Source organism: Vombatus ursinus, unplaced genomic scaffold, assembly GCF_900497805.2.
Source record: "Vombatus ursinus unplaced genomic scaffold, bare-nosed wombat genome assembly UNPS02004437.1, whole genome shotgun sequence".
Classification (NCBI taxonomy): Eukaryota; Metazoa; Chordata; class Mammalia; order Diprotodontia; family Vombatidae; genus Vombatus; species Vombatus ursinus.
The window spans coordinates 776,750-803,052 of NW_020944215.1; the positions used below are offsets into that span (position 1 = coordinate 776,750).

Here is a 26,303-nt window from a genome sequence, read left to right on the forward strand (position 1 = left end):
AAGAAAAATTACCCTAGGACTAACAGATCTTTCAAATTGCTTGGCACCGCTAACGATTCTTACTTCCAAAGGGCTGAATCAGGTTGGCTTTCTCAGTCAGGTAAACTGACATTTCTTCCATGTCATAAAAATAATTCTCGAGAGACTGGAAAGCCATTCTTAGCATGGCTTCCAATGTCCCCCCATTAGGTATGCTAACGGAACAAGTACCCAAAGCACACACGGGATGAAAGGACTGTACGTCAAGCACCTCTAATTTCGTTTTTCAAGAGAAGGCAAGAATGAGTCACTTCGTATTGTGGCTCTCAAGGGGGTGGGGGTAGGAGTGGTTTTCAGGCATTTTGATTAATGGTTGGTAACCAACTTGCTTACTAATAAAGGTTAAGCAAAAAAAAAAAAGGGGGGGGGCGAATGACCTGCTGGTCTGTTTTCAATGAACAATTCAGAGAGATGTTAAAGGTGGGGAAATAAGGTGCTTTGTTGGCCCCAATGTTATCTTGATAAACTGTTGCCTCTTTGACCTAGTACTTAAAAAGGTGGTTGTGTGCTACACTGGAAGTCCCCCAAATACTGTCTACCCTGGTCCTAAACCCTCGAAGGAGGTGATTTCTTTGTAAGCAGGGGGATTCTGATTGCCCTTTGGTACGGAGGATGAATGCCAAGAGGTTCCTGAGGATTCGGAGGTCATCTCCAGTGATGAAGCTGGAGTTAACCCCAACACTTTCTATGGTGGTCTAAGTGCTGTTTGGGAAGAAAATGAGATTCCAAGGGTGGGAGTAAGTCCCAAGGACACCCAGAGCCAATTATTCCTCATACCTTTTCCCCCCAGACAGGACTTGCAAGACAGAGAAACGCCTTCACCCTCAAGGTAGCCAGGTTGCATTCATTTTGGTTGTGGGCCTTGAAGGCCAGTGGGACATTAGAACGAAGGTCCTCTCCCAGCAGTCACTAAGGTTCAGTTGCTGGGTAGGGTTCAAGAGAAGGGAAGATGGCCCTAGCCACTGTAGGCACATGAACAGACCGAGACCCAGAAATGCCACTGTAGTAAGAGTGCACAAATGCTGGCAGTGAGACAAGTAAGTCTCCCAGGAGCCTTACCCACCTGCCCTTCTCCAAAGTGATACTGCTGCTTGAGTGGGGGTGTGAGTGGGGCTGGGGGGCAAGAGAGCCAAATACGATTCAGATAAAAATCTGAATCCAGATACAAATCTCATCTAAAGCAAATAGTGCGTATCAGTCGAGAACGTTCACATCTCAGACCCCAAGACTAGGGTGCTAAGCAGAGACAAGACAGTCAGATTTAGGCAACAAACAGATTTGGAGAACACTGGAGTGTTAATACAGATTTCTCTGTCCCATAAAGATAAAGCACAGAACTACCAAAATGTGGAGACTTTGGCTTGGCAACATGTTGAGTCTGAAATTCTCTAATGGATAAGGACATCTAACTTGTGTTTTGGTGGGTGGAGGAGCTACTAGAAGGCTCCCCTAAGCACTGTAAACTGTAGATTTTCAATAGCCAGCAGCTACAAAGCTGTGCAACTCCCCTGGTGGCAAAAACTCCTTCAACTAATTCTTAATACTCAAAGCTAGTGATCCTCCAGGCTAGAATCTCAAGAAGGGGGTGGAGGATGCCAGATGAAGAGAGTTAGTCTTCATCACTGCTAAGCAGGAACCCCAGGAGGAACTGGATAGCATGTTGGCGGTCAGTTGGAGTCTGTCTTGACATCAGGTTGGGTGAAGGCCGTAACAGGAGACCGGAGAAGAGATTGGCTGGAGGGAAAGAAGAAGGAAAAAGGCAGACCTCCTTGTTAGACTTCACCTACACATGGACTCTAGAGGGGAGAATGAGGATGCAAAAGAAAATGACTTGGGCGCCCCAGTCCAATCAAATCAGAGAACAACTAGAAAAAACACACTCAGAACCACAACTGCAAAGAAACCTTACCAATCATGTTGACGCTGACATTGTTTGTTTTAGAGTGCTTTAAGAGTTCCCTAAGGAAAGACATCAGGTACCGGAAAACATTTCTGTGGCATCGTGGAAGATGTGAAATCACCTGTTTAAAAAAAAAAAAAAAGGCAGAAGAAGGAAGAAGGAAGTAGAGTGCTGCTGAAAAGCTCTTTATATCTCGAAATTTACAACACCCTCCACCCTTTCTTAATCTTGGTCACGACTCCCCACCACTTACTCCAGACAAACACCTGCCAGGTTATGACACACAAGGGAGGTGATGTTCCTGTTTGACTCCCATTCACATGGCAATCAAGCCATAAGATGCCATAAGATCACCACCTTTATCTGTATGCTCTGCCTCACCAGCACCTCAGTGTTAATCTACTTATTTCTGCCTTCCCTGTGTAAGTTAGCCACAGCATCAATTGGGCTAAATGGGTTTTCTTCACTGTCATTTGATACGGCTGACATAAAGTTGTCAGCCTTGGTTCCCAGTGGTCTATCTCAGACAAAGACAGGTATTCTCAACTGTTCCTCGATATTATTCTAGAATTAAGAACAAACACCAAAGGGAGAACACGGCTACCAACCACTCTAAATGGGATCCCAAAGACATAACTTCGTATAGCCAGCGCCATTGACTTCACCTTGGAATCCAAGGGTGGCTACCTCACTATATTTTCTGCAAACAAAAATGGGCTAATCATAAAAAGGCAGCAAAAAGAATAGAGAATGATACAATTTAAGTCCTAAGTCTTAAGGATCCAAAGTCTCAACTTCAATACCCCACCATGAAAAAACCAGACCTATACCCAAGCCATCACATGGCTGCTGACTTGATTTTGCCAAAGAGTTGTCCCTTAGGGTGGGCGATTCCAGCCTGATCGTCTCCTCAGACGAATGGAACTGACCTGTCGGGAGAGGCGGGGATCATGGGAATAGTCAAGGCATCTCTGATATAGCTCATAACAGATGACAGGCTCTGGCAGGGCTTCCAGAAAGATGAGAAGGGCTTCAGCCACAGAGTGATTGCTGCCAGCTGAACAAAGATGAGTCAAGGAGCAAATATCCTTACGACTATGATGGCAACAAATCGATGCTAGGTCGTGTGCCCCCTTTCGTCAGCTCTGGCAGGATTTGCTTTGTTACTCATGTAATACTGGTTGTCACTGAGGTTTCACATTTTATTGCCTCTGAAAACTCCTAGAAAATCAGGGCCCTTCAGATACAAGATGTGATCAGAAGCGGTAAAGGGGAATTCTGCTAGAGTTCAGGGTCAGTGGTTTTTAAGGTCTATGAGATCCCAATTACCATCTGGCCAAACTAACCATCGTTCTTTTCCATTCCTAGCAGGGACAAGATAGAGGCTGCATAGGTTGGTACATAGTGCTAGGCTTAGAGTCAAGAAGACCTGTGTTTAAGAACTGATTCTGATACTAGCTGTGTAATCTTGGGCAAATCATTCGCCCTCTTATCTAGGAAGCTTATGAGGCTTCTGTATGAAGCTCGCTTGTAACTTGCATTAGTGGAAGTAAATCCCACAATAAGAGTTCTCTATGCTGATAAAGTCTCAGATCCTTTGTGCATCAGGATCATAATGATAATGGACCTGCCTGGGCAGCCTTGTATTTTGGATAGAAGCTGGACTAGGGAGCTAAGAGGGGTTCAACTCTTAGCTCCAATATTTACTTAAGTGTGATCATAAATAATTCCCTGCAACCAAACCTCAGTTTTCTCATCCATATAATGGTTATAACATTTGCTCTACCTATTTTACAAGATTAGGTATAAAAGTATAATACATTATTATCTTATGGCTATGAATATTAACAGCCTGAAGGAGAGCAATGCCAATGCTGTGGGTCACATCTTCCATACCCATTCCAGTTCCCATTCACCAGCTGTCTCATTTCTTTTAGAACCAACCTAGTGTGATGAGAAATCAGGAGCTCCTCAATGGTTGTGAAGAGCCATGCCAAGGAAATGTCCAAGGTGGCTTTAACATAGGTGTTCAGTAAGAGAACGAAGATAGAACTACACAGATGAGAAGGAAGGCAAAAAAAAGGTGCTGGGGATTCACTGAGCTTTCTAAGCCTGTACTGAAAAGGATACGGACTGTCTCAGGAATGCTGGTATCCAGACAATCAATGATTTGCTGTAGTTCTTCCTGCATGCCAGGGGTCTGGAATAGGTCCTCCTATCAAAGAAGTCAAGAGTGAGGGGAAACAAACAAACCAAATCCCAGAAATCCTAGGATTACAGAGATTAGGCAGCAGCTGAAAACAGCAGTGAGGAACTAAAGGAGGGTGGCATTCGGATCAGCCACACAAATGGACAACACTGAGGTACATACTGCAAAAGTCTAACTGACTTTTCCTGAAATTTATTTATTTAGTTAGTTAGTTGCAAGGCAATTGGGGTTAAGTGCCTTGTCCAGAGTCACACAGCTAGTAAGTGTTATGTGTCCGAGGCTGGATTTGAACTCAGGTCCTCCTGACTCCAGGGCCAGTGCTCTATCCACTGTGCCACTTAGCTGCCCCTCTGAATTATCTTTAAAATCCATGTGATGAAGACTGGATTTCAACACAAGAAAATCATTTTCATTTTAGTCTGCAGAAGATTCTGAGAAAGAATAAGAAAAATGAATTCTCCCTAGGTCAGGTAGACAACTTGGAGCACTCGACTTGGGAAGAGGGGGCGAGATTATCAATAAAGCAGAATCATATATTATTCATGTTACTAAAGTGTGAAAAGATATTTTTACAATAATTTTTTCCCTTGGTCTGGTTTTGGCTCAAGAGATATCTTCTGCTGGAGATTCTGGGGTCAATCTAAAAGAAACATTACATAAAAGTCTTAAAGCTATCTGACTTCAATTTTGTGGGGCCTTTAAAGTATTACCCCCACATAAAAAGTAATATTCTTGAAACCGATTTTTGGGGATACAGAAGAGCCTGGAATTTAGAAAACCCCAATTCAAATCTCAGCTCTGCCATTCAACCTGCTGTGGGGTATTAGACAAATTACCTAGCCCCAATCTGGATCTCAGTCTTAAATGTAAACTGAGGAAAAGAGCAAACACCTTCCTAGCTCAGAGTAAAAACATGCGGCTTTAATGAAATCACATATATAAGATATTTTGAAATGTGACAACCAAAGAAATCATGTATATACAAAGACATTTTGAAAAGTGAAAACCATCCAAATTGAAGGTGTCCTAACTTCACATAGCACTCCCCTGCCTCCAAAGATGCCAGAACATCCTACTTACCTGCTGACAGCCATTCTTATATAAGTGATCTACTAAAAGCCAGATTTCTTTGGGAACCTGAAGGGGTCTCTCGCCGACGTTCCCCTCCAAAGGAGCCAATGGCAGAAGAGCGCTCTCCTAATTAGCAAGATGAAGAAGGAATGAAAGTCGACAGTAACATTAAAAGAGGCATCTAGGGTTGTTTACTTTAATCCCCTATGTTTGAGAGTGCCAATATGGCTTCCCTTTCATCTTTGACAATTCTTATTCAGCTCCCACCATAGATACATCCGGATGGAAGCACACGTGACTAAATTCCTCAGTAAGCTCCCTGCTCCACTTTTATTTTTTGCTAGGCAATGGAATTAAGTAACTTGCTCAGCGTCACAAGTGTCTTAGGCTGCATTTGAATTCAGGTCCTCCTGACTCCAAGGCTGGAGTGTTATCCACACCTCCACCTAGCTGCCCCTAAATGCCTTTTTTTTTCCGTTTGTTTTTGTGAGGCAATTGGGGTTAAGTGACTTGCCCAGCGTCACACAGCTAGTGTCAAGTGTCTGAGGCTGGATTTGAACTCAGGTCCTACTGATTCTAGGGCTGGTGCTCTATACACTGTACCACCTAGCTGCCCCGTCTGCCCCACTTTTTTTTTCTTTATTTTATTTTAGACAATTGGGGTTAAGTGACTTGCCCAGAGTCACACAGCTAGTAAGTGTCAAGTATTTGGTCTGAGGCCGAATTTGAACTCAGGTCCTCCTGACTTCAGGGCTAGTGCTCTATCCACTGCACCACCTAGCTGCCCCCCTGCCCCACTTTTAAAAAAATCTCCTACATATGTCTTTGGCACCACCATGCTGGAGTTTCTAATGTTTGTAAAGGCTTCTTTACGCACCATAGAGAAAATACTTCATAGAGCTATACCTCTGTGTCTCTGGGAGACCCATCTCTTTTAAGTTATAAGCCATTTCAGAATGATGGTACCAAGAACCAGGGCTCTATAGCTAGATCACAGAATGGACTATAGACCAGTGGGGGGTCTAACAGCAAATTATGTGATAAATGTCAATACTGTAAGAGCCTATATACTCCAAACATTGATGAATGCAAGCTCTGTCCATGGAGGGCTCATGAAAACCAGCCCCACTGTTGCCACTAATTTGGGTACAATTCTTTTGTGATCTTAAGCACAAACAGATGTGACAGGTACTATAACCTCACTAGACTTCAGTTCACAAATTGAAATGCTCCAGAACCAATTAACTACAGAGGCCTCCAAAGGGCATCTTCCTTACCTCCTGACTCTACATACATAGTGAATGCTAATTAGGCCAGGGGCAGAGGTAGAGTTTAGAACTAAGGGACCTTTTCTTCTTAATTTATTTTTTGGTTACATTTTAAGTTCCCAGTTATCTCCCTCCCTCCCTCCCCACCTCACACTAGAGAAGGACATCATTTGACACAGTATGTAAAACCATACCATGCACCCTTCTATTTATCAGTTCTTTCAATGGAGGTGGATGGCATCTTCCTTCCTAAGTCCTTTGTAGTTGATTTGAGTATTTATAATACTCAGAATAGCTTAGTTGTTCACAGTTATTCTTTGAACAATATTGCTGTTACTGTATACAACCTTCTGAGACCTAAGGTACTTAATCCTGTAAGCCTGTAGCAACGCTGAATAAGCCAATGAAGGAGCCAGGAGTGCAGGGAAAATTCTGGGATCTAAGGCCAGAAGCTTCTCTCTACGAAGACTCTGACTCTTGCTCTGCTTGCCTCTCCTTTTTGTAGGGTGCTTTGGGGGATAGGGATCAGGGTGGTCTTTGGGTAATGTAGAATGGGAAAGTAAAAAAAAAATCAAGGTGTTAGTAATAACTAAATCTAAATTTGAAAATTGCTGGAGAATAAAGGAAAAAAATTTTTTTAACTAATTTCATAGACTAGGAGAAATTTCTCAGTGGAAACCATTGTTAGGGTCATACATTTAGAGTTCTATGGGACCTTAGTGGTCATTTAATCCAATTCCCTCATTTTACAGATGAGGATAAGGCCTAGAGAAGTTAAGTGACATGCCCAAGCAAGTCAAGTCTGACTACAAATACAGCACTCTCTTGACCAGAGGTAGCTAGGTAGCTCAGTGGATAAAGCACTGGGCATGCAGTCAGGAAGACCTGAGTTCAAATCTGACCTCAGATACTTACTAGTTGTGTGACCCTGGGTGAGTCACTTCATTTCTGTCTTAATCCACTGGAGAAGGAAATGGCAAAGCACACTAGTATCTTTGCCAAGAAAACTCCACAGACAGTATTGGTGTGCTATGGTCCAAGGGGTCACAAAGAGTCAGACACGACTGAACAACAACCCTTTCCACTGTACAATATGGGAAGGAACTAGGCAACTGCTTGTATTTACTTTTCTTCTCTAAAATAGAATGTAGATAATCGATTCTAATGCATTTACTACTGATAAACAATGGAAGTTTTTAGGTATATTAATAATATTAGAGCATTGCTACAAACGTATAAGATGAAGAATTGAGTGGGCTATTAACAGGAGAGGGTCAGGGAATGGAGTTCTCTCAAATCCTAGTCATTTTAAAGTTTAGCAAATTGTCAGTAGGTTATCTATTCTAAACTACTTCCTTTTCTAAACTCACACATCATAATCCTAAAAGATACATTTGAGTATTTATGTCTTTGAAGTATCAGGAAAGACATATGCAGGCATGTTTACTTCTTTTAAAAAATGTTTTTAGGGGCAGCTAGGTGGCACAGTGGATAAAGCACTGGGCTTATAGTCAGGAAGACTCATCTTCCTGAGTTCAAATCCGGCCCCAGACATTTACTAGCTATGTGACTCTGGGCAGGTCATTTAATGCCTGTTTGCCTCAGTTTCCTCATCTGTAAAATAACCTGGAGAGGGAAATGGCAAACCATTCCAGTATCTTTTCCAAGAAAACTCCCAATGGGGTTACTCAGAGTCAGACACATGAAAAAACAACTGAGATGTATACATATACATGTGTAAATGTGCATATATATATGCATGTGTGTGCACGCATGTATGTATATGCACAGTCAGTCAAAAAGAAAGGTCAGCATAGTGGCCATGTGGGAGAATGCATGTCTCATTCTACACTTTCAATCAACCAATTCTCCACCAATAGGTGGGGGATATTCCCCACCCCCAATTTGTATACATTGTTTCTTTATTTTTTAGCATTCGTTTTTTTAAAAATTTGAGTTCCCAGTTCTTTCCCTCCCTCTTGCCTTTCCCCCCACCCATTGAGAAGGCAAGCAATTAGACATGTGAAGGTAGGACATGTTTACTTTTGAAATTTCCAAAATCTAATCTTAAACCTTATTTTAATTTCCAAAGGCAAAACAAATGTGCTGTGGCTCCTCTCTAGAGTGTGCAGTGCCACATAACAATAATAAAATCATCACTAGGGGTTTAAGACCCCAGCTTCAGGCTAGTGTCATGCTGGATGCTATTATTAAAAACTTTCAACAATTATCTTTCATTAGTTCCAGACTGAGTGAGACTCAGAGTCCTGCCTCTAAACAGGCTCTTACCATAGTTACTGAGCCACCTCTGGAAGCTCTCTAGCAATGGATGAAAATTTTGAGACCAAACCATGTAGCGTGTTGCAAGGATTTATCATTACTGCCAACCTAATTCAATCATAATAGTGATAGAAATCCATTTTTTCTAGTTCTGCCCTCCAAGAAGAAGGAATACAACTGGCTGATCTTTCCCTCATTTTTTCATAAACCTTCAAAACACCAGAGTCCCATTTCATTTTTAAAAATCTGCATCTGGAACCCTCAAAGCCCTACTGCTCTTTGGCACTGGGGTCACAATGACTAGACTTGGGTAGTTAATGTCTTTCCTTTACTTTGGACACATTCAAGAGCAACGAGTTAACCTGGAGGGGAAAGCCCAAAGAACTGAGACCAGAGAAACTGGGAAGCCATCAATTGATTGCATTACCTTTTCTACGAAGCTGTCTTCTCCCTGAGAGCAGAGCAGGAAAAGAATGTTATTTACAGACAGAAAATGGTTAGAATTTGCAGAAATAGAAGCAGAATCAGTATTATGAGAACTAACCAGCTCTCCCAACAAATGTTTTAAAATAGCTCTGGACTGTTCAATAACTAGGGAACATGTAGCACAATCCCCTACACACACACACACACACACACACACACACACACACACACACAGAGGATGATTTTTTTTCCTATGTATGCTAGAGGAATCAGTCCCAGGGAAACTTACTCGGAGCAATTATTATGAAAAAAGTATTTTTTTTAATGGGGGGAAAAACCCATCAGCAATCCCTGACTTATCACCCCCATATATAAATGGCTACCTGGATATGTATGACCTTAACCAGTTGGCCCTAGGAACTTTCTTTCCCTCTTGCCTATTGAAGATCACATTTCTACCTATCCACTCTCACCTCACTGGAATGCTGGTCTGAGGTACATCTATAGTAGCAAGACCAAGGAGACAGTAAGATGGAAAGGAGAAAGGTAGAAAATCTCCCAACAAATCACTCCTCTTCCCCCAATACCTCACTACCACCATTGTTCCAGCTGGGCTTACCCACACAATCTCTTTGTCCTCCCTCTTTCCGGTGACCCAGTAGGCTTACTGACTTTGGGCATTTAATCTGACTTCAGTCCTTTAAGTACCCCAAGATCCACCATTCTCACTTATTTGTGCCTTTGCCTTTCTCTACAGGGCCTAAGTGAAAAAAGAGAAGGGAGGTAGGGGGCCAACAGAAAAAGGCATGAACCTTGTTCATCCCATTTCTTCTGTTGTAAAAACCCTTAGAAAATATCAAATGGGCTGTGGGGTTTTTTCAGGAACAGAAAAGTAGGGGAGAATATATGAGAACCACTCTATTTGCACTAGGCCAGAGAAGGAGAGAAACTGTAGTTGTAAGCAACAGGTGATAAAAGTGGAAAGAGAAGCGGGTAGATCAATCACTAGGAGTCTTGGAATAAGGAAGAAAGGGGATAACAGGGAACTCGCCCAGATTGAGAATTTTGTATCTGCCAAAGGTTCCTCCCAGATCTCTTATAGTTACCATTCCTAGCTTGGAGCTGGGAGAATCTTATTGCTTTGGCTCAACTGGTGAGGGAAGTGGGTTCTAAGCATCTCAAGTTGGAATTCCAGATGAATTTCCCCATAAAGACACTGTCTGACATGGAGGTTAGTTCTATAGCACCAGTACTAGCAGTACCAGTAAAACATTAGCCTTCCTTCAGGAACATCATTTTCTTATTTCATTTATTTATTTATTTATTTTTAGGCAATTGGGGTTAAGTGACTTGCCCACGGTCACACAGCTACTAAATGTTTGGTCTGAGGCTAGATTTGAACTCAGGTCCTCCTGACTTCAGGGCTGGTGCTCTATCCACTGAGCCACCTAGCTGCCCCTCAGGAACATCATTCAATATGCTTTTGAGGGCTGCCCTGGGAAACCAACCACTAGGCATGATAACAAAAGGAAAACCCGTTACATGTGACCGTCTCTCTACTCTCTCTCATGAGTCCATGACAAGCGTGAAGACACCTGCAACCAAAACCTGCCCAACAAGGGCCCAAGAACATTTTCATCAATGAATCAAGCCAATCAATATTGAACGCCTACTGTGTGTACCTATTGCATTAGGGAACTGGAAAGAAATATAAGAGATGTGCCCTGAGCTAAACGAACCTTAGCTAAGACACATAACATACACATTCTAGAACTGAGGACTAATGATACCAATCAGTAAGTGCCAACTGAGTGAAAAGGCAATATGTATGGCTATAAGACTTCTGACGACTAGAGATGAAAGGGACCTCAAAGGCCAACTAATCCCTCATCAGAGGAAACTGAGGCCCAGGCAGAAAAAGTAATATATGTTCAAGATCACAACAGGATCATAGTTCTAGAACCAGAAGAGACCTTGGAGGTCACCTAGTCCAACTCTGTCATTTTAAAAAGGGGGAAACTGAGGTGAAGAGAGGGGAAATGACTTGTCCAAAATCACATAGCTGGTAAGTAGTAGAGTAGGGATTTGAACTGATGGCCTCTGATTTACCCAGTCCTTTCAACACGTGGGGGCACTTCAGTGTCGATGGTAGTGTCTGAGCAGAGTCTTGAAAGAAGGGTAAGACTTTGAGAGAGAAAAAGGGGGTGGAGGTGGGCAGGCCATTTTAAGCAGGAGGAATGGCATGACCATGAGCAAAGGTGGTGAGGTAGAGACATACAAGGCAACATCCAGAGGTCACTGTGACTAGTTTCGTTGTAAACTGAGGTATGGGTAGGGGAGTAATGGGAGATTAGCCAGAAAAGGTAGGCTGGAGCTATAACACAGAGAGCCTATGATGCCAGATAAAGCCATCTGAATTCCATCCTGTGGGCAATGGGCAGCAGCCCAGGAACATTTTTAGCCAGAGGGTGATATGATTAAAGCAATGTTTTAGAAATATTAATTCAATGATGGGATACAGGCTGGATTAAAAAGAGGAAGAGGCCAGAAAGGAAGAAAACCAGTTGGGAAGCAAACTGTAAACAAAGGAAGTGTTAAATGAATGATCAGGGCGGTGAGAGAAAGGGCAAGAACTCTTAAATTCCTAGAACAAAACACCTACTCCTGTTACTTTTCATTTTTTTTATCTGTCTTGGCCTGGGGCTATAAAGAAGTGAGCTAGGAATGAAGAAGCCTAGGAAGAGGATTGATATGAGAAAGTCACATCAATGAATGAATGGAGACCTTGGTGACCATCTTGGGGAAGAGGGAGGGTGAGGATGGCAACTACTCTGTAAAAATCCCACATGTCTGGGAAGAGGCAAGAGAGTAGGGAAAAGTTCAATACTGGACTTAAACCTGAAAAGGGAAACAGCTACGTGACCAATCAACAGCCTACTCTGGGGTCCCTAAGGTGCCCAGTAGGGTCCCTTTCACTCAGCCAAGGAAGGGTAGGTCAGATTTGTTAAGGAAGGCCTAAGTGGTCACCACACAGCAGAAATGACACTCCCCAGCACAAAGCTGCCTGGCCTGTGGCCTGTGGCCTAGTAAAGAGCTGCTCCCCAGGACAGCTACAATGTCACTACACCTAACCATGAGATCACAGTCACATGGAGCATGGTTTTTTCAGTACTTGAAATCTCATACTTGAACAATATGAATCTGAATTCAAAATAAAAAAGCAAAAAAGCTATTGTAAATCAAAGCTCTCTAACTATACGCAGATGAAGTGGGGAATGAGAGCTCAGATGGGTCAAAGAAGGAGCAAATAGATACTGAAGGGACTTAGAGCTAAGTCCATCTAAGTGCTTTTTTATTCTTATTCCTTTCCTAAGGGACTCCCCTCTCTCCCCTAAATGGTTTCGCTACCTATCCTCAACCTTTTTTTTTTCTCTTTGGGTCATCCAAATGACCCAAATCCAATCCAATCCTTCCATCAGGTTCTAGTCATCTCATTTCCAATTTACGATAACATCTCCCCATGAGAAAGCCTGGCAGAGTGGGCTGAGAACTGCCCCTGGACTCAGAGACACCTAGGTTCCACGTCCTGTCTCTGACACATACTGGTTATGTGACTTTAGGGAAAGCACTTAACTTCCCGCTGCTCTAGGCAACTCTGAGAGAAGAAACATGCACTGGTAGAGGGAGTTTCCTCATCTGGGAGTTCTCTGAATCAATGAAACCACAGGTCCAGTTCTTATCCCTCTCCTCCTCATGAAATCCCTCATTTCTAGCCTCCCTCCATTTGTCAGTCAATCAAATTCCTGCTATTTGTCAGGCACTGTGCTAAGTGCTGGGCGATACAAACTGAAGCCAAACAAAAACAATCTACCCCAGTTCCTGCTCTAGTGAAGACTGTGGTCCGATGGGGGTGGGGGTGGGGGAAGAGACAGTTCTCCATGCTCTAGGCATACAAGTTGACCGTATTATATACTCTCCAAATCCTTCCAGGTGCCTCAAGGATCAAAGGCTAACTCCTGTTAGTGAACTTCAGGGCACTGCCAGAATCCACCCCTCTCCTCTATAAAGAGATCGATGAGTGACTGCATCCTCTCACCCTTGCTATCCATCCCAACTAGATAAACGTGGGGACTTCCTTTGCACTTTTCACTTCTTGATTCAAATTGCTCCCCTGCCTCTATGAGAAGGACCTCTCCTACAGTAAGTAATTCATACTCTTCAAGTCACTGGATTTGATTCAAAATTGAGTTCTTTCAGAAACTCTTCCCAATTTGGCCCAGAATCATTCTCCTCCGTACTGAATTTACCTGATTTCTTCATAATGTTATATATATGCACAATCTATCTATGTGTCATATCTATAATCTCAAGTTGCATGATTTTGAGATTAGCTCAGTAATCAAACAAGTTCAAACTCTCCAAGAAATTTTAAAAATCTATTATTAACCCCAAGCTGCAGAATTTCCTGCCACTGATTTTGTGAAACATGGATTTGCCAGAGCAGGATGACAAAGTGCCCAACATGTTTGACATAATTCAGGGAGTGTGGCTGGTGTTAGGATTAGGGGAATAAGCTCAATGCTAGCCACAAATCGGACTTTAATCATAATTCAGACCTTGCTACCCACGTATTAGCATCACTTGACTAAACTGCAGGCACTTCTACATAAACCACATTCTACAAAAACCAACATGGACCCCAGACATCATGTATCCTGGGGGTACTGAAGGAATGTATGAGGAGGAGGAAGATTTTTTGCTCTCTTCCATAAATGTTAAAAGAAATAGATTGTTTTTGTCTGAAAAAAATTAGAAGACACTTTCACTCATCTGTCTCTTCTTTTTTTGGCTAGGCAATCGGGATTAAGTGACTTGCCTGGGGTCACACAGCTAGTAAGTGTTGAATGTCTGAGGCCGGATTTGAACTCAGGTCCTCCTGACTCCAGGGATGGTGCTCTATCCACTGTGCCACCTAGCTGCCTCTTCTGTCTCTTCTAACTTTGGCCTTGCTAGGAATGGCTTAATCAATTAATCAATATTTATTTATTAAGCACCTGTTATAGGCCAGGCACTGTGCTAAGTGCTGGGGATACAAAAAGAGGCAAAAGACAGTCCCTGACCCTATGGAGCTGCCAGTGTAATGAAGGAGACAACATGCGAATAAATATGTACGAAGCAAGCTACATACAATGGCCTAAGTCACAGACACCATGAAAAGTGATTAAGAACAGGATGATGGGGAGAAGCAGAGGCTGAGGTCAGAACACAGACAACACTAGCCCCATGGAAAAAAGAGCTTTACTTTTTTTTGCATCCACATTTTGAAGTGAATGATACAGCACAGTATGCCAGCTTTTGATACTACTATCTCATAATATTTAACTACCTTCTTGTGGTTGGGAACATGAAAAATATTACGACCTAAAGGAAAAGGTTTCAGAAGGTCATAATCAAGTCAATTGACAGGACGGGAATGTCAGTATTAAAGACAGATCACAAGTAATCTTAGATTTGCTCTTTGCTGCCAAACATTAATCCGAATCACTTAGCACTGAAAAACAGCCCCTGCTAGGGGAGAATGCAGGAATTGAAGACTGTTGGAATATTACAAGCTGTCGAGTAAATGAGGATACCAAAGCCCACACATTGTAAGAAGGAAGACTAGCAGAAAGCAGGTTACAACTAAACATAGATTTTTTTCACCAGAATTCTATTTAAAAGAACACTCTTTCTAAGGACTGGGAGATCATTTAAGTGGAACATGCTTCAGCTTGCCCTTTCCCTTATAAACAAGGGCTGAATACCAACCAGGATGGAAGAAGCCTCTCTGCACAGCCAGCAGGTCCAGTGTTAGTCCCTTACATATGCCGACTTAACTCTAGGACCCAAAGGCATTTTACTGCTTGGTAATAGCAATGGCCTCTTTGTGGTGGCTAAGCTTCAGGGGAGAATTAGTGCTAATAGAGGAGTATACCAGTGTGGGGTGTTTTCCCAGCTTTTACCAATCAAGAATAAAGTTGGGAAAGTATCTTCATTAAATGGTATCATTGGCATTCCAAATGGTGAAGTATTAAATGTGAAAGACTGTGACATCGAGATGGAAAAAAACAGGTATCAGGAGAAATAATCAGAAACGTTGGGCTCTATCATTCTTTCAAACAGGATTAAAGAACCCTGTTGCAGCAGTAAGAAGGCTCTAGGGAAATAAATAAATTCCAAGGAAGCATGTAGGGATTGGACCGAAGGGTTTTAATCTATTTGAGTCACAGCTGAGACAACACTATGGCAACAGAACAGACTATCCACAGACAAGTCAGTTGCCCGCTGCCGCCCGCCTCTACCCACCTACCCTCTGCTGCCCACCTCTGCCCACCTACCAGCTACTGTTGCTGCTGCTCTACCCCTCCCTTAGCCAAGCCAATCATTTGCTACAGCTGGGCCAAATGGTTAAGCCTGAATGTTAATATCATGTTTGGCTATCATTTCACCTTATTTACTCTAGGTCAAGACCAAGAGTTCCCTTTTGGAGCCAGAAGAGGTATGTAGAAAAACCTAACACCATTTACATAGAGGAGAAAAGTTCCTTATTAAAGTCCTTATCAATTTTCTATTATCCAGGATAAGCACCACTTTCATAATCAGCCTTCCTCATGGTTCGGCTGGAAAAACAGAGAGTAACTTTCTTTTAAGCAGGCCACATATTCACTGATCCCTACTGCAGAAAAATACCCGGGTTCATTAAAGAGACAGTAGATGATAGCGAACAGAATAATAGGCTAAGGGTTAGGAAGACCTCATTTCTAGCCCTGGTTCTAACATGGACTTGCCAGGAGATGTTAACCATCTTACTGTGTCTATGCTGCAGCATCCTCACCTGCACAAATTTCTGCACTGGGACCACGGTTAGGCTGTGAATGAATACCTACCCTAGGAGGCTGTTGGGAGACTACCCACGATAACATAGGAGAAAGTGCTTTCTTTGAAAAGGGAAGGCTTAAATTTCATTCACTGGGGTTAGTATTGTCAAATCATACTCCAAGACCAGCACCAGCTACACATTATGACCTTTTATTTCCCTCTAGTCTATTGCTATTGAGGTCACCCTAGAGTAATAGGTTCTGTTATTAACCCAAGGCTGGAAGGGAGCAAAACCAGCCATCAAAGATCGATGCAAGATGACAGACACAGGGAAGTGAGATGTAAAGCACTGTAAATGTTCCTCTTCTTGGAACGGTCCTTACCAGGTCGATGAGTTTGGTAACAGGAACTTCTCGAATCGGTCTTTTCATTCGGCACAAAGCTTCCAAGGATGTGCCAAAGCAGCTTGGGAGGTAACTTCCACTGATGGTCAAGAAATAATCTTTGCCTCGGTCCAAGTGAAGAACAAGAATATCTTCAATCTTATCTTCCCCCGAATTCAGGATTGTCACTGAGTCTTTACTGACATAGACATCCAAGGAAATGTCGACTGTCTCACCTGAAATGAGGTAGACAGAACTTAGCTATGCAAACTTCCAGAGGAAAAGCAATAAGAATCCCCAACAGATAATTTTCAAAAGAAGAAATGTGAACTATTAACAACCACATGAAAAAAAAAATGCTCCAAATCACTAATAAGAACAACCCGGAGGTTTCACCTCATACCCAGACAATTGGCAGAGATAATAAAGAACTGAAACAATATACGACGGGTTGCAGAAACAGAGGCATATGAATATACTGCATGGGCCTTGGAATCAGTCCACTTGCTCTAGGAAAATGATTGGGAACTATCTTAGTAAATGCCATTGGGAACTATGTTATAAAAGTGGCTCAACTGTTCCAATCCTTTGATACTGCTACTGGGTATATGTATGCCAAGGAGGTCAAAGACAAGGTCCTAATATCAAAATATTCATAGAAGGGCTTTTTTGTGGTAACAAAAAAACTGGAAACAAAGGAGGCATACATTGACTGGGGAACAGTTGAAGAAATGTGGTACAGGAACATAAAGACACATTATCGTGCTCTAAGAAATTATGAATCAAGAAACACAGAGAAACAAAAAAGGATTTGCTCAACTAAAAGGAACTAGGAGAAAATACACAATGATCACAAGAATATAAAGGAAAACACTATTAAAAGATCAATCAGGGGCAGCTAGGTGGCACAGTGGATAGAGCACCGGCCCTGAAGTCAGGAGTACCTGAGTTCAAATCCGGCCTCAGACACATGACACTCACTAGCTGTGTGACTCTGGGCAAGTCACTTAACCCCAACTGCCTCAGTGGGCAAAGAAAAAAAAAGATCAATCAGACCAATGTTGATGTCAGAATATTCATATGTTCATGTCACTATAATTACCAATTCTTGGCATTAAAGGACTGATGATGAAACATACCACCTCTTCTCTCAGAAAAGAGGTGGTGGATTATAGGTACAGGAGAAGGCATATGCTATCAGACATGGTCAATGTGTTGCTTTGTTCAGCTTAACTGCCCTTCTCTGTTACAAGGAAGGGTTCTATTTTTAGGGAAGAGTTGAGGGGCATATATGGATGTGCTAGGAAATGATAGCAAAATAAATAAAATTAAAAGGAAAAGTAATAATAGGTAGAGGTTAGAAACACAAAACATAGCCACCGTGAACATGAAGAAAGTGAAATAAGAGCCATAGCTAGAAAAGACAAGGGAAAGAAATGCCCATCAGTCTTGAGGAGACAATGAGTGCCAAAGACAAGGGAAGGAACTCACTTGGTTCTAAGTAGCCTTCACAGGGCTCAGCCCGAAGCCAGGGCTTGCAGTACTGGCTGTCACTGAGCTTAGGGATGAAGGAAAAATGACATGGCACTTGGCCATTGTTGGTGACCTGGAATTTCTGCTTCTGCAGTTGACGGAATTTCACCTTCTCAAATACAAACTAGGGAATGAGAAAAAGGCGTAAATAATTCATGCCATCAGCAGGGGAAATGAAATTGGGCCAGCGGCTTCAGAGAGGTTCTAGATAATGGGCAACAGAGGTAAGCTTTGCTAAATATGTTGCTACCAGCTGGACTTCATAACTAAACCCAGACCATGCCCTCCCACATGCTTCCTCTGCTACCTGGCTCACTGTTATCTGGTGCTTACCCTATGATTGACTACCTAAATAGAGCTTGGGGGTGGGGGTGGGGGTGGGGGTGGGGGTGGGGGTGAGGTAAGGGCATGGAATAAAGGGGGCAGGTGTGCATGTTGGCCAGCATAACTAACTGGATGGTCCTTGTCACTGCTCTCTCCAGGCCACCATTCTCGGTGTCTCAATAGCCTGACCCTCACCAGGGTCACCTACCACTAGTGGCCCTGTGACCAAATCCAGCTTCTGGGTTTCTACTTAGAGTGCTAAGGCAAAGAGATCCCGAGAGTCTCTGAAAGGGAAGTAATCCCAGTTTCCTCTGGCTAGCCAATATATACGGCATGCAAAGAAGGCACATGATCCAACTCACTTCCCTCTTGCTGAGTTCTAATGAAGGAAGAAAATCATTTTCCATTCTATCCATGATGCGAACACTGTCCTCAAATACCTTCCTGTATCTTCTGTCATCCACAACCTTCACCTGAAAGAAAACAGGCCACTTTTCAGTGTCCTCCTCCTATACCTCATCGACTCCAAATCTTCAAACAATCCTGAAATGATCATTAAGGTAAGTACCTGGATGACACTGAGCCCTACAGATGTACACTTTAAGATGGCTGCCTTCCCGTGAATTAAAACCTCAAATGATCGAGAAAATGGATAATAATCAACTACTCGGGACAAAATTTTTCAAGTTGCTAAATTTTTCAGTGTAAGAAATATGACACATGGCAAAAGTGAGTTCTTGAATAAGCCAGAATGATACCAACTGGTACAAAATGTACTAGGTGCTGCTGTTATTATTATTGTTTATAATAACATCAATAATAAGTGATAATGCTAAGAGACAGGCAGGGCGGTACACTGGAATATTGAAGTGAGGACACCTGAGTTTGAGGTCTGACTCTGAATTCATACAAATTACTCAACCTCTCTGGGCCTCAGTTTTTTCATTTGTAAAATGGGAATAATTCAAGTTCTACTACCTACCTCACAGGGTTGTTGTGAGTCAAGTGTGCAAGTGTACCCTGTAAACCTGTGAGGAAAGCGTTTTGCAAACCTTAAAGAACTACAGAAATGTGAACTATTACAACGGCTGGACCAGGGGTGGGGAACCTACAGCTTTGAGGCCACATGTGGCCTTCTAGGTCCTCAGGTGAGGCCTTTTGACTGAGTCCAAGTTTTATAGAACAAATCCTTTTAAGGCCGCAGGTTCCCCACCCCTGGGTTAGACAATAGGGCAAATCATTAGAGGAAGCAAAGCAAGGGTCTTGGTGGATGAAGCCAAGAGGCATGATGTTATTCAGATTTTCAAAAATAGACCCTATAAATCGTACTAGAATATAGCCATGATGACAGACCAACAAATGGGGAAACATTCTCCCATCAGCTAAGGCTGGTAATGTAGTGTGGCTTATTGATATGGCTATTGTGTTCAATAACAACTTCACATTAACCAGTAGCCAAAAGAAGTCGGTGGCTTTGGTAGGTTCTCAAGCAAACATGCCAGTGGAAGAATAGTAAAATCATGGCAGCTACTTAAACGAGTAGGATGGTTTCCCATCCAAGTTGAGTACATAGAAGTGGATCTAGGTCAGTCAAAGTGGGCTACCCCAAACTCTGCATTGCTTCTCCCACTTTGGTACCTTGGCACAGGCTGGAACACTGTCTCTCTTCCTCTTGGCCTCTCAGAATCCCCTTTCAAGGTTCAGCTCAGGTAGTGTGCCTCCTACCCAAGGCCTTTCTTGCCCCCTCCCAGCCCCAAATATGACTTCAGTGTTTCCTTAGCTGTGTAGAGGCTATACCCTCAGTAGAATACAAGTTACTTGAGGGCAGACTGTTTGGTTTTTGTGCTAGCGCCTGCCATGTAGTAGGCTCTTAATAAAGGTTTATGAAATTGAATTTAAAAAGTAGTATTATCCATAGATATGTCTGATGTAGGAGAGATTTCAATTCCAACAAGACACCATTGTAATATGTTTCTTCACTAGGACCCATTGTGTAATAATCTATTAAGGCCAACTTCATTGAGCTCTAGGCTCAGGTCACAGCATTTCTGGAAGACCATTGAAGCTACTGAGGGGGTGCCATCTGGCATCAGTGGAGGGACTAAATCATGCATCTCTGAAGTACTGAAGAAGCATTTTAATCAGAGCACCTCATACTTTTTCCAATACATGTAACTGCTTTTTGTTCACAACAACTCTGCGAGGTAGCAAGGGCGAAGAATATTGCGCCTATTTTATAGATAAAGAAATAGCCACAAGAAAGGTTAAGGAATGTGCCTGAAAGCACATAGCTCCTTGGGCCTAGGACTGGGAGTTCTAGGAGTCCTTCCTAACAAACTAGAACTGCTTCGGGTTGGGGCTAGGAAGGCTTCAGTCCTTGGGTTCATTTTCTCTGGCCTGTAACAAGTTTGTGACTACTAATTATCTCTTGGGTATCCCTTCTTCTCTCTACTAAATGTCATTCATTTCAATAGCCATGAAGACGCATCATCTTGAGGTCTTCTGCACTAACAGTCTGACGGCTTTTCAGATGGAGATGTCACTCTGTGAAAGGGAAACCTTTTTTCTCCTTCAGTAGATCTCTGTGGTAGGAGGGATCAGAGCATTATTAAATTCAACATCCAGGTAGGGGAGAAAAAAAAAGAATTTCCTCACTAATTCCATTTTAGAAAAAGGAAAATATGGCAAAATACAGGTAGGTGTTAGGAAAGTAAGGTATTAGGGTGGAATTTTTGAAGTCAGTATCTCACAAGAGGCCAAGAGTCTATTTTAAAAACACCATATTAATAGGCCAACACACATTTCTATCAAAAGTATGAGGTATTAAAAAACAACCTTCCTCCACCCCTCCAAACAAAATCCCTCCCCAGGATGACTGACTGGCGGGGGAAAAGGTACTTCTCAAAAACTGGATAGTTAACAAAGTCAAGTTTGCAACGTTTGACAGGTGAGAAATTTGAAATTAGGACAAACAACTTGGAACACAGTAATGAGACGCTTTAAAAAGACCAAGGGGCAGAAGATTGGCTACTATTATACAAGGACATGAACACCACACAGGGTCAGATGAATGTTCTTCCAGCCCAGTGCTCCGTCTCTAACCAAGGGCACCGAGGGATGCCTTCAGGAGAACATGAGAATTAACACTCCCAAGGCTTTGTCTTCAGAAGATCAATGTTGCAATCAGGAGACCTAGGTCTGACTCCTAGCTCCAACACTTAATAGCTAAGGAAGTCAATCAATCTCTTGAGCCTCAATTTCCTCCTCTGTGAAATGGGAATAACAATCATACTTAATAATTATCTCCTTGAACTGTTGTGAGGAAAGTACGTAAACAGATGGTTACTGTAGACCAACTTCTCAGCTAGAGTTAATGATCATGGTATTGATCAAGAGATAAAAAAGAGTGAGCAGGGAGCAGGAAGCAGAAAGCCAGGGAGGGACCGTGGGCTGGGCAGGTGAGATATGTCTGTCTCCTTCTCAGTGTTTCTGCTCTTCCTTTTTCTTTGATGCAGCTTCCCCCCTGTCTTGCTTAGCCTGCGAAAGCCCATTTCAACTGACTGAAAGTACAACACTGAAAAATATTTTTAACTTTTATAACTGTTTTTAATTTGAAAAGCAGACGATTTGAGTCTTTTATAGTTTTCTCATCTAAGAAAAGAAACCTAACGTCCCCCCAAAGTGCTTTTTACTTAGAAAAGTTGGGGGACCTTAAAGCATTACAAAAATGATTCTTGTGTGCTGTCCACCATTATTTTCTGTATATCAAAAGGTGACAGAATGTCCTGAACCCCAAGCTAACTTGTAGGCAGTCACTTGGACACATTCTGTGCACCCAAGATGCCATACTTTGTAACGTCAAAATGCGGAGGGCTAGCATTCTCCTCCGAGGAGATGTCACTCCACCTTATCCCAAATCCTGATTCTGACCCAGGTTCAGATCCACCCAAGGTTCATTCTGTAAACTTGGTTTGGTACAGGACCCCTCACATACGCATATGTCTCCAAGTCACATCCGTGAACCTAGCCCAGTGCCAAACCAGCCTGCAAAGAAGATGGCAGGGGTGCAAGATCTTTGCCTAGCTACATTTCTTTGCATATTTTCCTCTAATATTAAGCTCAAATTTCCAAGGCAACATGGCTTGCATATAAGACCACCATTGTGTAGTAAAAAGGCCTCTGGATTAGGAGTCAGAAGACCTGAGTTTGTGCCCTGGCTTAACCACAGAGTGGTCATATGACCTTGGGCAAAGCACTTAACCTCCCTGAACCTCAAATTTCCTCATTTACTTACATATGTCCTGCCTACCTCATAGGACTGTGAAAATCAAATCAAATGGGATAATGTATGTGAAAGTACTTTATAAACTGTAAAGCACTATACAGAAGGTAGAAATATCATCTCCTTATCTCTGTGTGACCCATCCTGCTGGGGGCCTCTGTACCAGACCAGCTGGGCCTCCCAATGGGGCTTTGTCTCCGACCAGACCCATACCCTTGGGAGGGGTCTTGGCTAACTAGAAATGACCCATATGACAGAGGCAGGTTTCCCTGGCTGGCTGGCATGTTCCATGCCCTCTGGAGGTACTGAAATGTGAGAGTTTCTCACAGGCCTTTGAAAACTTCTAACTTCTGAATAGGAATTACAAAACATTGAGACTACTGGGGGGGGGAGGAGAGAAGGAGCCCTGTTTCAATGAAGTCACAAGGTCATAAGACTTAGAGCTAAAAGGGACCCTCGAGCTCATCGAATTCAGAGGTTCTTATTAGTGTGCTGGACCCCTTGGTCAGTCTGGTAAGACCCATGGACCCCTTCTCAGAATCATGTTTGTCAATGTATAAAACAAAATACACACGATTACAAAGGAAACCAGTTCTATTGAAATACGGTGATCAAAATCGTAAAGAAAACAACTTCAAAGACCCCAGATTAAGAATCTCTGACCTAGTTCAACCCTTAGCATTTTGCAGAACAGGAAACTGAGGCCCAGATAAGATTAATGATTTTTCTCAAGGTCAAACAGCTGAGTGGAGAAGTAGGATTTGATCCCTAGGCCTCCAACTAAAAATCTGCCCCTCCCCTTCTACCATACCACACCATGCTTCTTGCCAGGAGACCTAGACAACATTTATGAGGTCCACGTTAGAAGCACATTCATACCACTATGAAATGTATCTCCTTTTAACACTGCTGGCACATGTACTCCTCAGTCCTTAATTCTGAAATGGATTACTTAACTGGGAGCCCCATCTGTATTTGAGCAAATTATTTCCGATCCTGATTAGTGCTATATGAACAAAGGGAGACACTTCATAAATGTTTGGTGAAAAAAAAGTAATGAAATATGTGCTTACCCCAATGAGGAAGAGAGAACTGACGGGTTTGTGGTCACTGGTTTTAAGCTCCATGTGACTCCAGTAGCGGAGCTGATTAACGTTAGTCCCTCTCCAAAGGATTCGGTCACACCATGCTGGAGTACGACATTTCCCACTGCAAATAAAAGAATGAGTGTATCGACACCAGACTCGGTGAGCCCAATGTTCTATCCAGTCTGGCATCCCTTCTGCCTTGGGACACCAAGACAGGTGCTGTGGAAGGTCACAATAGTGACATACCCTCGAACACAACCCTAGCCCTCCCCGCTCGTGTACTATATTGGCAGCAGAAGGGAGCTGTCCATCCCAGACAACTAATCAAGCCTCAAACCTGTTTCCCTAGAAGGGGAAGCCTGGCCAACAACACCATTTTTAGTAACAGGGACTTACTTGCCCCTTAACTGTCTCCAAATGTGGGATATAAAACTGAGAAGTAAGTTTTCATAAAGTTATGACTTCTATCTTCTCATAATCGAATACAAACTTAGAGGTGTCAAACGTATGTAAGAACATGTAACTTTGCTCAAGGCGAAGGGCCAGGGAAGAAAAAGAGATGCAGTTCATCCATCTACTGAGAGTAGAGGGAAACCTTTGCCCAGGATGCTAAAGGTGGCTACAGACCATGTGTACAGAAACAACAAAGTGCAAAGACAAGATCTGTTGAAAGCACGTCAGGGGTTTGCGTCTGTGCAGCTCAATACTAGTGGCAGAATCATCACACCAATCTCTACTTTAAAAAGCCAAGCACGCCTAGGTGCCCACCCCATCACTTCTACCTGAGGATTCTGGGGTCAGCCAGACAGGAAATGGTGAACAACAAAGGCTTAGAAGGAAGAAGACAGGTGGCAGGAACCTGCCCTAGAGGTTCAATTCTTGAGGGATTAAAAAATGGGAGCCTCCTAAGGAAGGCTTCCATTGCTCTTTGATCACCTGAATGCCTCTCCCCTTCACTCTTCTGGGATCCTCACAGCTATCATTCCTTCCCCACTCTGATACCCACCCCAACCCTCAGAACAGGGATTCTCTATCAGAGAAGCAGTTTGAGAAAAATCCAGAAGGGCAGCAGGACTGCTGTTGGTGGTAGCAGATGAATAAGAAGGCAACAATTCTAAGCACATCTTTGGTGGTATTTAAATACGAGTAGGGACTAAGCAGGACTGGAGGAATGGATTCAGCTTTCCCAATGTCACCAACAGGAATAATGGTTTCTTCCTCACTTCTGCCCTTGAGGACATCTATTATTTAACACCAGGCCTTAAAAACCCAATTATGCCCCAACAAAAACTGCTCGGATATTATAATTTTTTTTTTTGAGCAAGGCAATTGGGGGTAAATGACTTGCCCAAAGTCACACAGCTAGTATGTGTCAAGTGTCTGAGGCCAGATTTGAACTCAGGACCTCCTGACTCCAGGGCCAGTGCTCTATCCACTGCACTACCTACCTATCCCCCTTTTCTTTTTTTTTTTAATTTTTTTTTATACATATATTCTTTTCACCACTGGCACTCTAGGGAGGTATTTAGCATATTTTAAAGGCGTATGTCATCATTATTCCAGGAGGTGGCTCCTGCTTTACCTGGAATCCCATCTGTCTGTTTTCGGGTCAAACTTGTAGGTGGGCATAAACTGAATTTCGCCTTCTGTAAAGTCAGCAAATGCTTTCTTGTGAGAACGTTGAATATTTAGCTAGAGATGGAAAGAAGCATTATCTTAGTATACACTATCACCAAGTTAATCACTACCCTCTCCTAGTTTTTAAGTACCCATTTCCACAGGCCCCAAAGCTCTCTGAAACAGAGACAATTAGTTTTCCATCTTTCGAATCAACAGCTCCCATCTCATTCCAGGCAAGAGGCTCATTAGTAGCATCCAGCCATCTTTCTGAGCTAATGGGGGTCAAGGATAAAATGGAAAAATTAAACCTCTGGCTTCCACCAATCATTTTTACCTCTAAGGACGAGGCTGAATTTCAAGCTCCCCCTCAATCAATTATTTTTACTATGGTGATATCCAAGTAGCAAAATTGATTAGTTTGAACTTTACTCTCTTTTCTTAGGAGAGCAAAATGACTAAAAGATGAACTAAGCAGCAGAAGAGAGAAAGAAAAGAAAGGGGGAGGACATGGATAATCAGTCCTAGAAATAACCGTAACACAAACGTGAAGGTAGAAGTTGACAAGGGAAGTCTATGCATGTACTTTTAAGGACAGGGATTCAGAGAATCAGAGAATGTTTTAAACTTACTGGATTACTAGAGAATTACTAGATTACTAGATACTAGAGAATGTTAAAAACTTACTAGATTAAGTAAGGGACTTAATCTAGCCCAATTCCCTCACTTTTATAGCTTTCTCTCCAACCCTCATATCTGTTCAATCAATCGCCATGTATTTTTTAAGATTTTACTATGTGCCTCTAAGCTGAGAACTCCCTCTCCTACGTTAGTGAAAAAATGTGATGCCATTCACTGACGGCTCCCTCTTCTCCCCTCCTCATCTCATGTCTCTCAGAAGTCTTCCCCCCAACTTCTCCTCCTTCACCCCTTATCATCCCCACTCTCTCACCTACCTCCAATCTCCCCGGCTTACTAGCCACTTCCCTCCTGCCGACAAACATGCCCATGTCTCCCCTCACTAG

At 42.7% G+C, this 26,303-nt stretch overlaps 1 protein-coding gene across 2 annotated transcripts in view; it reads right to left on the bottom strand.

Moving 5' to 3' along the window:
• Positions 1-393: 393 nt before the first annotated feature.
• LOC114023535 (inositol polyphosphate 5-phosphatase OCRL-1-like) overlaps positions 394-26,303 on the bottom strand; it is a 33,581-nt gene continuing 7,671 nt past the window's right edge. The window contains exons 4-14 of one of the 2 annotated variants that reach the window (XM_027836223.1): positions 25,244-25,353; positions 23,647-23,782; positions 18,654-18,764; positions 17,926-18,091; positions 16,435-16,670; positions 9,195-9,218; positions 5,229-5,345; positions 4,070-4,154; positions 2,869-2,996; positions 1,949-2,060; positions 394-1,773 (exon numbers count right to left, since the gene is read on the bottom strand). In XM_027836223.1, the coding sequence (XP_027692024.1) occupies positions 1,649-1,773; positions 1,949-2,060; positions 2,869-2,996; positions 4,070-4,154; positions 5,229-5,345; positions 9,195-9,218; positions 16,435-16,670; positions 17,926-18,091; positions 18,654-18,764; positions 23,647-23,782; positions 25,244-25,353 (1,350 nt within the window). In that variant the 3' untranslated portion in view covers positions 394-1,648. The remainder of the gene's footprint in view (positions 1,774-1,948; positions 2,061-2,868; positions 2,997-4,069; positions 4,155-5,228; positions 5,346-9,194; positions 9,219-16,434; positions 16,671-17,925; positions 18,092-18,653; positions 18,765-23,646; positions 23,783-25,243; positions 25,354-26,303) is intronic. The other variant, XM_027836234.1, reaches the window with a different exon arrangement.